Raw genomic sequence first — 11,767 nt, 5'->3', positions numbered from 1 at the left:
CTCAACATAACACTAGCAAATCGAGTCCAGCATTACATTAGAAAGATCATACAACATGACCAAGTGGGATTTATTCCAGGGATGCAAGGCTGATACAATATCCGCAAATCAATAAATGCGATACAACACATAAACAAATTGAGAGACAAAAATCACATAATCATATCCATCGATGCAGAAAAAGCATTTGACAAAATCCAACACCCTTTCTTGTTTAAAAACTTTCAGCAAAGTGGGAATAGAGGGATCATACCTCAAAATAATGAAAGCCTTTTATGACAAACCTACAGTCAACATCATACTCAATGGGAAAAAAAACTAAATCCATTTCCCCTAAGAACAGAAATAAGACAAGGATGCCCACTTTCAATACTCCTGTTCGATATAGTATTGGAAATTCTAGCCATAGCGATCAGACAAGAAGAAGAAATAAAAGGCATCCAAAGGGAAAAGAAGTAAAACTGTCCTTATTCATAGATGACATGATCTATACATAGAAAACCCCAAAGACTCCATCAAAAAACTACTAGACCTAATAAATGAATTCAGCAATGTAGCAGTATATAAAATTAACACCCAGAAATCTAACATAAACAGATGGAAGAACATACCATGTTCATGGATTGGTAGAATCAACATCATTAAAATGTCCATGAAACCCAAAGCAATATACAGAGTCAATGCAATTCCCATTAAAATACCAATGGCATATTTCAAAGATCTAGAACAAACTCTCCAAAAATTCATTTGGAATAAAAAAAAGACCCCGAATAGCCACAGCAATCCTGAGAAAGAAGAACAAAGATGGAGGGATCACATTACCAGATATCAAGCTATATTACCAAGCCACGGTTCTCAAAACTGCCTGGTACAGGCACAAGAACAGACATATAGACCAATGGAACAGATCAGAGAACCCATAAATTGACCTAAGCCATTATGCTCAATTAATATTTTACAAAGGAGGCAAGTGCATACAATGGAGTCAAGAGAGTCTCTTCAATAAATGGTGTTGGGAAATTTGGTCAGATACAGGCAAAAAAAATGAAACTTATCACCAACTTATACCATACGCAAAACAAAATCAAAATGGCTAAAGGACTTAAATATAAGACAAGAAACTATAAAAATCCTACAAGACTCCATAGGCAGCAAAATATCAGACATATGTCATAACAATATCTTTACTAACACAGCTTTTAGGACAATGGAGACTAAGGAGAAAATAAACCAATGGGACTATATCAAAATAAAAAACTTCTACACAGCAAAAGAAACCATCAACAAAACAACAAGAAAGCCCACTGCATGGAAGAACATATTTACCAATGCTATTTCAGATAAGGGTTTAGTCTCCAAAATTTACAGAGAACTCATACAACTTAACAAAAGGAAGATAAATGATCCAATCAAAAAATGGGCAAAGGACCTAAGTAGACACTTTTTGAAAAAGGACATACAGAAGACCAAGAGACATATGAAAACATGCTCAAAATCACAAAGCATCCAAGAGATGCAAATCAAAACAACAATAAGGTACAACCTCACACCTGTCAGAATGGCTATCATCAACAAATCAACAAATGACAAGTGCTGGTGAGGATGTGGAGAAAAAGGAACCCTCATGCACTGCTGGTGGAAATGCAAACTGGTGCATCCACTGTGGAAGACATTATGGAGTTTCCTCAAAAAGTTAAAAATGGAACTCCCATTTGGCCCACTAATCCCACTTCTAGGAATATATCCCAAGAAACCGAAAACGCTAATTAGAAGGGATATATGCACCCCTATGTTCATAGCAGCACAATTTACAATAGTTAAGATTTGTAAACAGCCTAAGTGTCCATCAGCAGATGAGTGGATTAAATAACGAGAAAGGGAGAGGAGAGAGAGAGAGATAGATGCATCAATGATGAGAGAGAATCATTGATCAGCTGCCTCCTGCACACCTCACACTAGGGACTGAGCCCAAAACCTGGGCATGTGCCCCAACTGGGAGTCGAACTGTGACTTCTTGGTTCATAGGTCAATGCTGAGCTATGCCGCCAGTTGGTGTCTCTTTTGTTTCTTTTGCCTAACGAGAATAATCAGAAAAAAATATTACTAAGAACAATGTCAGAGAGTTTACTGCCTATGTTTTCTCCAAGGCAGTAAGATAACTATAACCTGGTAGTATAACTTGATATCAGGTAATGTGATACCTCCAATTTTGTCCTTTTGCAAAATTGCTGTGACTATTTGGGGTCTTTCGTGATTCAATATAAATTTTTGGATTATTTATTCTGATTTTGAAAAAAAATGCTACTGGTATTTTAATAGGGATTGCATTGAATCTACAGATTGCTTTGGGTAGTATGTACACTTTAACAATGCTAATTCTTCCATGAGAACAATGTATACTTGCATTTATTTGTATATTCTTAATTTCTTTTTTCAACATTTTTAATTTTCTGATTACAGGTATTTTACCTCCTTGATTACATTTATCCCTAGGTATTTTATTTATTTTTTTCTGATGCAGTTTTAAATGGGATTGTTTGCTTCAATTCTCTGATAGTTCATTGTTGACATATAAAAATCCAACCAATTTCTGTACATTAATTTTTGTCTTATTGCTTTACTGAATTAATTTATCAGTTCTAATATTATTTTTGTGGACTCCTTTGGATTTTTTTATGTATGGTATCATGTCATCTGCAAATAATGACAGTTTTATTTTTTCCTTTCCAATTTGGATGCCTTTTATTTCTTTTTCTTATCTGATTGCTGTAGCTAGGCCTTCCAATACTATGTTGAATAGAAGTGATGAAAGTGGACATACTTGTCTTGTTCTTTATTTTAAGGAAACACTTTTAGCTTTTCACTGTTGAGTATGATATTGGCTGTGGGTTTGTCATATATAGCCTTTATTATGTTAATGTATGTTCCCTCTATTCCCACTTTGCTGAGAATTATTATAAATGGATGTTGGACTTTGTCAAATGCTTCTTCTGCATCTATTAATATGATCATATGATTTTTATCCTTCATTTTGCTTATGTAGTTTATCACATTACAACCAATCAATTGATTTGTGGATACTGAATTGACCTTGCATCCCAGGAATAAATCCCACTTGATCATGGTGTATGATCTATTTAATGTACTGCTAATTTCGGTTTGCTAATATTTTGTTAATTTTTATATTTATGGTCATGAGGGATATTGGTCTATAATTTTCTCTTTTGTAAAGTATTTGCATGAAATATATTTTTCCATCCTTTACTTTCAGACTGTATATATCTTTCAATCTGAAGTGCATCTCTTGTAGGCAGCATATATATGGATCTTGTTGCTTATCCTTTCAACTACCCTTGGAGTTTCCTCACTTTTATAATTCTTTTTTGTTTTATAATTTTATTTTTTAAAGATAGAGCTATATATCTATCTCTCTATCTATCTATGTATCTATCTATCATCTATCTACTCTCTTGAAGATGTTTTTTTCCACCACCATTTATCCCCCCCATTCCCTCCTCCACTTCCACCCACCTTCCCTACCCCCAGCAATCCTATCCCCGGCAATCACCACACTGTTGTCTGTGTCTATGAAGGAATCTCTCTCTCTCTCTCTCTCGCTCTCTCTCTCTCTTTCTCTCTATCTCTTCCCCACTTTCCTCACTCAATCCTCCCTCACCCCCAACAGCTGTCAGCCTGCTCTCTATAAGTCTTTCTCTTTTTTGTTTGTTAGTTTTTTTGTTCATTAGATTCAACATATGACTGAAATCATATGGTATTTATTTTTCTCTGACTGGCATATTTCACTTAGCATAATGTTCTCCAGGTCCATCCATGCTGATTCAAAGGGTAAGATTTCCTTTTTTTATTTTATGGCCTACTGGTATTCCATTGTGTAAATGTACCACAGCTTTTTTATTCACTCATCTACTGGCCAGCACTTTGTTGCTGTGCTTAGATATTATCTTGTCCTCTGAATCTCTGAGTTGTTTTTCTTTTTTACTTCATTTTTATTGTTGACACTATTATCCTCTGCTTCATCTAACCTGCTGTTGATTCCTTCTAGTATATTCTTCATTTAAGATATTGTATTCTTCATTTCTGACTAGTTATTTTTTATGGTTTCACTGTCCTTTTTAATGCTTACTATCTCTTTAAGTTCTCACTAAGATCCTCCATTGTTCTTCCTAAATTCCTTGAGCATTCTTATAATCTTTGTTTTGAACGTAATTGTCTCCATTTCACTTAGTTGTTTTTCTGGGGATTTCTTTTGTTCTTTCATTTGGGGTACATTTGTTTGTTTCCCCATTTTGTCTGCCTGTATGTGTTTGTCTCTGTGTATTAGGTAGATCTGCTAAGTCTCCCTATCTTGTAATTGTGATCTTTTGTAGTAGGTGTCTGTGGGGCTCAGTGTTGCACTCTCCTTATCACCTGTGCTAGGTGCTCCAAGAATGTCTCTTGTATGGGTGATGTGAGCCCTTCTGTTGTAGTTGAGTATTTGGTGCTGTTGGCCCATTCATGTCCCTCCAATTGTTAACTACAACATGTGGACGTGGGACGAGCTCCTTTTGCATCTCCACCCCTCTTAGCAGTCTCAACATGGCTTCTTCTTTATATGCTTGATTATAGGAGTTCTAGTCAGCTAGTGTTCAGGTGGTTCTCAAAGGTGGTTTTTCTATAACTAACTAGAGGCCCAGTGCATGAAATTTGTGCATGGGGGGTGGGGTTCCCTCAGCCCAGCCTGCCCCTCAGTCTGGGAGCCCTCAGTGGATGTACTACTGACAGCCACAGTCTGACAGCAGAAGCTTGGAGCAGGTGGAGTGTGTGTGTGTGTGTGTTCACAGTCCTCAGTGGATGTCCTACTGACGGCCACAGTCTGGCAGCAGAGGCTGGGAGCAGGCATCCCATCTGTGTGTGTGTGTGTGTGTGTGTGCGTGTGTGTGTGTGTATATGTGTGTCTGCTGGGGGCCTGCCCCCAGCCACACCGTGGAGTCTTGGAGCAGGCGCCCCTCTGTGTTGATCTCTCAGGCTCCTGGCCTCTACTGCATGTGTTTCTATCCCTTGAGCTGCAGCCATGGTGGGGTGCTGCCTGCAGGCTGTGCTTTCCTGCTCATGGATCACCGGATCACTGCAGAGACTGCAGGCCCACCTGGGGGCTGCCTGGCCTCCACACTTGCATCATCTGAGATTGCCAGGAGCAGGCCCACCTGGTGGCGAGCCACCCTCCGCACTTGCCTCGTCTGAGATTGCCATGGGGTCCCAGCTGGCAACGGGGCTTAGGCGGCACAAGGGAGTCCCAGCTGGGAGCAGGGCTTAGGCTCATGGGGCTTAGGCGGCACAGGGGGGTCCCAGCTGGTGTGGGGCTTAGGTGACACCATCGCACTGCCTAAGCCCGGCTGCCCAGGGCCGCACACAGAGCCGGATGGCATCTTTGATGGTGGTTAATTTGCATATGGTGCTGATTAGTCAAAGGGAAGTGTAGTGAAGGTACGGTCAATTACCCTTTTTGTCTTTTATTAGATAGGATTGCTATTTTGAGGTAATAATAGAAGCAGGCAGGCACAACATTTACTTATTCTGCCATCTTGACTCAAAGCCTCGGTCTTTGGAGCTTTGATCAAAAATTGTCATTTGAGCCGAAACCGGTTTGGCTCAGTGGATAGAGCGTCGGCCTGCAGACTGAAGGGTCCCAGGTTCGATTCCGGTCAAGGGCATGTACGTGGGTTGCGGGCACATCCCCAGTGGGGGGCGTGCAGGAGGCAGCTGATCGATGTTTCTCTCTCATCGATGTTTCTAACTCTCTCTCTCCCTTCCTCTCTGTAAAAAATCAATAAAATATATTTAAAAAAAAATTGTCATTTGAGCCCTAACTGGTTTGGCTCAGTGGGGAGCATCAGCCTGTGGACCGAAGGGTCCCAGGCTCGATTCAGGTCAAGGCCATATACCTTGGTTGTGGGCACATCCCTAGTAGGGGGTTTGCAGGAGGCAGCTGATCAATGTTTCTCTCTCATTGATGTTTCTAACTCTCTATTCCTCTCCCTTCCTCTCTGTAAAAAAATCAATAAAATATATATTTTTTAAATTGTCATTTGATAGGAAAATAAATATCTGCAAAATTAAATCTGTTTAATAGATATACCCACTCGTATCTCAGGAAATTGGGCAAGATTTGAAGTTATTTGTTGGCCATGGCTTGCTCTAAAATTTATTTTCTTTTTTTTTCTTTTTTTTTTTAATTTATTTTCTTTTATTTACTTCATTGTCACTTTGGTAATGGGGAATTATTATACCACAGACCAGATAATCCAGGAGAGAAGGAAAGCCCTCAAGGACGAGAAGGAGCATGGTAAAACTGGCAATAGGAAGTTTCAGGATTTTCTGGATATTTTACTTTCTGCCCAGGTAAATCTTTCAAATTTCTGAGCCTGCTCATATATCTAATTAACTGTGTGGGTAGGTGGATGAGTGGGAGCAGAGGAGACGAATGCAAAATTGATCAACTAAATTTAACAATATTTTTTTAATTGAAGGGGTGGCTCCATACAATCTGAGGTAAAAATAGAATTCTTCAGCTTTGTCATTAGAGAAAGTCAAGCTGGACTACATTTTTTACTAATTTGGTAAGATTTGGTTACTATCATAAAGATACATGATAGTTCAGGAAAACAAGGAAATGGATCACAGGTAAGCTGATAAAATGTTGATGATGAGGTGCTGGATAAGTCTAACAGGATGATTGGAGGAACTATTTGCAAGGCCTATTGTCCTTTTCTAGCTTTGGTCCTCCTTTATGCTCTAGGCAAAGTGTGACTTGAAGAATATATTTGTTGAACTGAGTTAAAATTGAAGCATCGATCAGACCGTCAAACCTCAGAGGGAAGGTAGGGGAGGGGAGGGGTAAGGGGGAGAGATCAACCAAAGGACTTATATGCAAGTATTAGGCCTAACCAATGGACACAGACAACAGGGGGGTGAGGGCATGTGTGGGGGGGATGAAGGGTAATGTGGGGATAAGGACACATATGGAACAACTTAATCAATAAAGAAATTTTAAAAAAGAAAATAAAATTGAAACTTGTATTGGAAATGATGATTTTTTTCTTAAATCCATTCTTTTGATTGGAGCTCCTAACATCTATAAACTGAAATTGCATACCTCTAATGTACTTTCTAGGATGAACAAGGCAACAGCTTCTCAGATGCTGACCTGTATGCTGAGGTGAACACGTTCATGGTGGCAGGGCAAGACACCATAGGAGGGAGCCTTGCCTGGCTCCTCTACCACCTGGCTCAGAACCCTGAGCATCAGGAGAGATGCCGGGAGGAGATCATGGGCATCCTGGGGGATGGGTCTTCCATCACCTGGTAAGATTCTGCATCCCTAAACAATTCATCCTGTTTTCCTCCTGGTATTTTGCTTTCTTCTTTCTCCTTCTGGCACCTTGGTGATTAGTGCTTCAAAAGATGTGTATGTAGAAACAGAAGAGGGAAGCTACCATTCTTCTCTTTCTCTAGAGGGCCCAAAGCTATCCTTTTCCCTTTTGCCAAAGAGATTCATGTATCCATAAGTTACATGTTTCATTGTTTTTCTAAGCAGTAGTGTGTGAAATATCTTATTTGTTTCTTTCACCCAATTTCTGGTACATTGGAAATGGGGAGTTGATCTGTAAACTTGCATTTAGAGCTTGAGTGGTGGGGCTCAAGTGGGGCTCCTCTTCTGAGAGACCTGAATGAGTGTCTGTGTCATTTAAGTCTCTCCCGTCTCCTCTTTACTCTTCAGGGTTGGCTTTGGACTTTGAACATAGTACTAAATGATGCACACTGAAGTTGAGTTTAGCAAATATGGACTGAGGACATTTTAAATACTGCTCACCACCAACTGCCCCCCCTGCCAGCCTGATCACCCCCAACTGCTCTCCCCTCCTGGCCTGATCGCCCCTAACCACCTCTGCCTCAATCCTGCCACCATGGCTTTGTCACAAAGGACGTCCGAAATTCTCCCAGAAGGTCTCCGGGCCTAATTAGCATATTAACCTTTTATTAGTATAAATATGGCCTTATAGTTATACTTAATGAAATTTGTACATAGCATTCTGAGAATTGATAATTCCTTTAGAGATACTACAAAAAGAAGTTTCTGGAAAGCTGAAAATTTGTTCAATGTTTTTATCTGGCTTCTTAGCCCATTTCTGCTTTGGGTAAAAATTCCTCTCTTCTTTTTACACCAGGGCTATGATGGACAGCATTGTTTTCTTAAATATACCAAGTTCCAGACTGAGCACATGAATCATTTTATTGTGGGCTCAAGGAAGAAAGTGTTCAAAATTAAGATTTCACATTACAGAATGATCAAAGTCTGCATTCAAAATAAGTAATCAGAAAAGCAAATAGAAATACAATAGAGCAAATAGACTAAATACTATATGCAATTATTTTATTAAACCAACCTGACTAGCGAGGGTGCAAATGAAAAACCTTGTTCTTGCCCGACCAGCGTGGCTCAGTGGTTGAGCATCAACTTATGAACCAGGAGGTCACGGTTCAAGTCCTGGTCAGGGCACATGCTAGGTTGCAGGGTTCATTCCTGGTGGGGGGGCGTGCATGGGGCGTGCAGTGCTTCTTTCTCAATTGATGTTTCTCTCTCTCTCTCCCTCTCTCTTCTTCTCTGAAATCAATAAAAATATATTTAATAAACAAAATAACAACAACAAAAACTTTGTTCTTCTCCTGCCAACTCTTGAAACTTGCTATGTGGGGCAGGTTCTTTCGGTGTGATCTTGCCCTCTAAGCTTGGAAGATATTCAAATACTTCCTTTTATTCTCAATAGTTGCCCCTGTGGGTTTCTTGGAGATTCCCTCACCGGGACTTTGCAAGGGTGGAACAAGGGAATTCTTGTCCTTAGAGTTCCCCTCAAGCTGGTTCCAGAGCTCTCCCTCTGACCAGTTCATTGGCCCACCGGACACATGGGAGCAATCTTGCTTTGCTCCTGTAGCTCTCCATTGCCTCTCTCTGTCTGTTCAGAGTCATGGCTTTTTCTATCCATCCTGTGCTCCCCAAACTCCAGGGAGCACACATCAGATCACCTAACTGATCCTCTTGAAGCCCCTTTGACTTAACATGGGAGAGAACCCTCCTCATTTCTCCATGGCACTCCAGCATTCCAACACTTCTCTTGAAAGCATTTTTTTTTCTGTCAAAACTCTCAAGCCTCTTCGCTTCAATCCTTAGCCGCTCCTTATACATTCTGGATTTGTATAATGAGCTAAGGTTTGTAAAACTGGTTTTCAGAAATCTACTTAGCAAATCCTTTTCCAGGACTTTAGCACCTCACTTTATAATGAGGATATTTGGCATCTGTTTGGTTCTTCATCCGCTGGGAAGGAGTTCCATTTTAAAATTCTGTTGCATAAAGAATTGGAAAAATAGCTTTAACATGAGGATGATATTTACCAGGAACAAACATCAAGTAGGAAGAGAAATCAATATTTACAAACTGGATCTGGAGTCTGAGTTCTTTTCCCTTCTTCCCTTGTATTCACAGGGACCATCTGGGCAAGATGACATACACTACAATGTGTATCAAGGAGACTCTCCGATTGTGCCCTACAGTCCTAGGCTTTTCCAGACAACTCAGCCAGCCTCTTACCTTCCCAGATGGACGCTCCTTGCCTGCAGGTCTTTGCATTCTTTTCTTAAGCAGCTACAGATTGTGGGATCCTAGGGACCACAGTAAAAGACCAGTAGGTTTCTCAACTCTTGGAGAAGTCAAAAGACAATCCTAAAGACACTGGGCTTAAGGTGGGGCACAGGAGGCATTGTCTTGATCAGATGTGGGTTTCAGCAGCTTTCCCAAAGGCACATAACCGTTTGCAGCAAAACTATGCCCAGAACCTGTGTCATCAGAATCCAAACCCAGGCTTTCTTCCACTGTGGAACATTGTTTTAGAGATAATCCTTGTTTGGCTGAGTTTGAGACCCAGGCGAGACTTCATGGGAAATGAACACCATTATCTTTATCTAGAAGACCCAAGGGAAGCCTTCAGCTTCTGTGTCATCACAGTATCACCCTAATAAGTGATCAGCACTTAATATTTTACATAGAGCCTTCAAACATTTTATCTCATTTTTCCCTTGGAGCATGGTCTTAGCAAACAATCCTATAGTGCTTTGGAGTTTAAAAGCCCTTTCAAGCCCTAACGGGTTTGGCTCAGTGGATAGAGTGTCGGCCTGAAGAAAAAAAATCAATAAAAGCCCTCTCAAATACTTTTGGTGTCACCAAAAACCCGCTGGGGGACCCCCGTGTGCAGCCAGAAGAGCTGGAGCTCATGCAACGGTCCCGTGCCCAGAGCCCAGGGCTCTTCAGAACAACACAGGTTTCTGAGCAGGGTGGGTGGGAGGCAGAGAGCTCACATGAGACATCCTTCAAGTATCTGCTTCATTGTTCTATTTATTCTTGCCCTGGAAAATAAGCCAGCAACCTATCAGTTATTGTGACATTGTTGACAGATCAAGAATCAATTCTGGTAACCAAATAATCCTAAATTTTCTCTCCTGTGTGGCTTTTTGTAGAGTTCCCAAACTACATGGGTATTTGTCAAAATTCTCCTTCCTCCATATAGGAATAGCACCAACAGAAACTTCACATTGGATTTGCATGATGGAATTACAGCTCTGTTCTTATGTCCTCAAATTGTCCCCAACTGGTGCTTTATAGTCCATAATAGATATACAGTAGTCCTTGCTTATCCATGCTTTCATTTCCCCTGGTTCAGGTACCCGCAGTCACCTGGGGTCTGAAACCCTTATTTTGCTTAATAATGGCCCCAAAGCACAAGACCAGTGATGCCAGCAATTCAGATATTCCAAGGAGCAGCTATAAGTGCTTTTTTAAGGAGAAAAGGTGAAAGTTCTTGTAAGCTGAGTTTGCTATGATCCTACTATAAAAACGAATTTTCTATTTGTGAAATTGTGACGAAGGAAAAAGAAATTTGTGCTAGTTTTGTTGTCACACCTCAAACTGCAAAACTTATGTCCACAGTATGTGATAAGTACTTAGTTAAGATAGAAAAGGCATTAAACTTGTGGGTGGAAGACATGAACAGAAATCATGTTCTGCTTGATGGCAATGTGTTGCACCAGAGCACTGAGCTTTACAAAGACTTCAGCAAAGGGTCCACTAAAATGAGTGACACCCAGCCATTTACTGCCACTAAGGGATGTTTACACAGATTCAGGAATAGGTTTAGCATTTTGTCATCTCACATCATCACAAGAAGTGTGAGTGCAGTACAATAAGATTTTTGAAAGAGAGATGGCATTCACATAACTTTTATTGCAGTATATTATTATAAATGTCCTATTTTATTATTAGTTACTAGAGGCCCGGTGCACAAAAATCTGTGCACTCGAGAGGGGGGGTGGCTCTCAGCCCAGCCTGTGCCCTCTTGCAGTCTGGGACCCCTTGGAGGATGTCCACCTGCTGGCTTAGGCCTGCTCCCTGGAGGGATTGGGCCCAAGCTGGCACTCAGACATCCCTCTGGTAGCCCGGCAGGCCTCGGGGTATGTCCACTTACCAGCAGGGAGCAGACCTAAACTGCAGTCAGACATCCTAGTGCTGCTGAGGATGCGGAAGAAGCTCCCACCACCACTGCTGTGCTGGCAGCCATCAGCCTGACTTGTGGCTGAGCAGAGCTCCTCCTGTGGGAGCTCACTGACCACCAGAGGGGAGCTCCTGCATTGAGCGTCTACCCCCTGGTGGTCAGTGTGGGT

The 11,767-nt window shown here is 41.0% G+C and overlaps 1 protein-coding gene across 1 annotated transcript in view; it reads left to right on the top strand.

Annotated features, from left to right (window-relative positions):
• Positions 1-11,767, top strand: part of LOC102768850 (cytochrome P450 4X1) — a 39,324-nt gene that overhangs the window by 23,391 nt on the left and 4,166 nt on the right. Inside the window, exons 7-9 of the mRNA XM_006753368.2 lie at positions 6,293-6,399; positions 7,172-7,362; positions 9,540-9,673. Of these exons, the coding sequence (XP_006753431.1) occupies positions 6,293-6,399; positions 7,172-7,362; positions 9,540-9,673 (432 nt within the window). The remainder of the gene's footprint in view (positions 1-6,292; positions 6,400-7,171; positions 7,363-9,539; positions 9,674-11,767) is intronic.

Source organism: Myotis davidii, unplaced genomic scaffold (assembly GCF_000327345.1).
Source record: "Myotis davidii unplaced genomic scaffold, ASM32734v1 scaffold371, whole genome shotgun sequence".
Lineage (NCBI taxonomy): Eukaryota > Metazoa > Chordata > Mammalia > Chiroptera > Vespertilionidae > Myotis > Myotis davidii.
The sequence above is the reverse complement of the archived record's forward strand: the minus strand, read 5'-3'. Positions and strand labels throughout refer to the sequence as shown.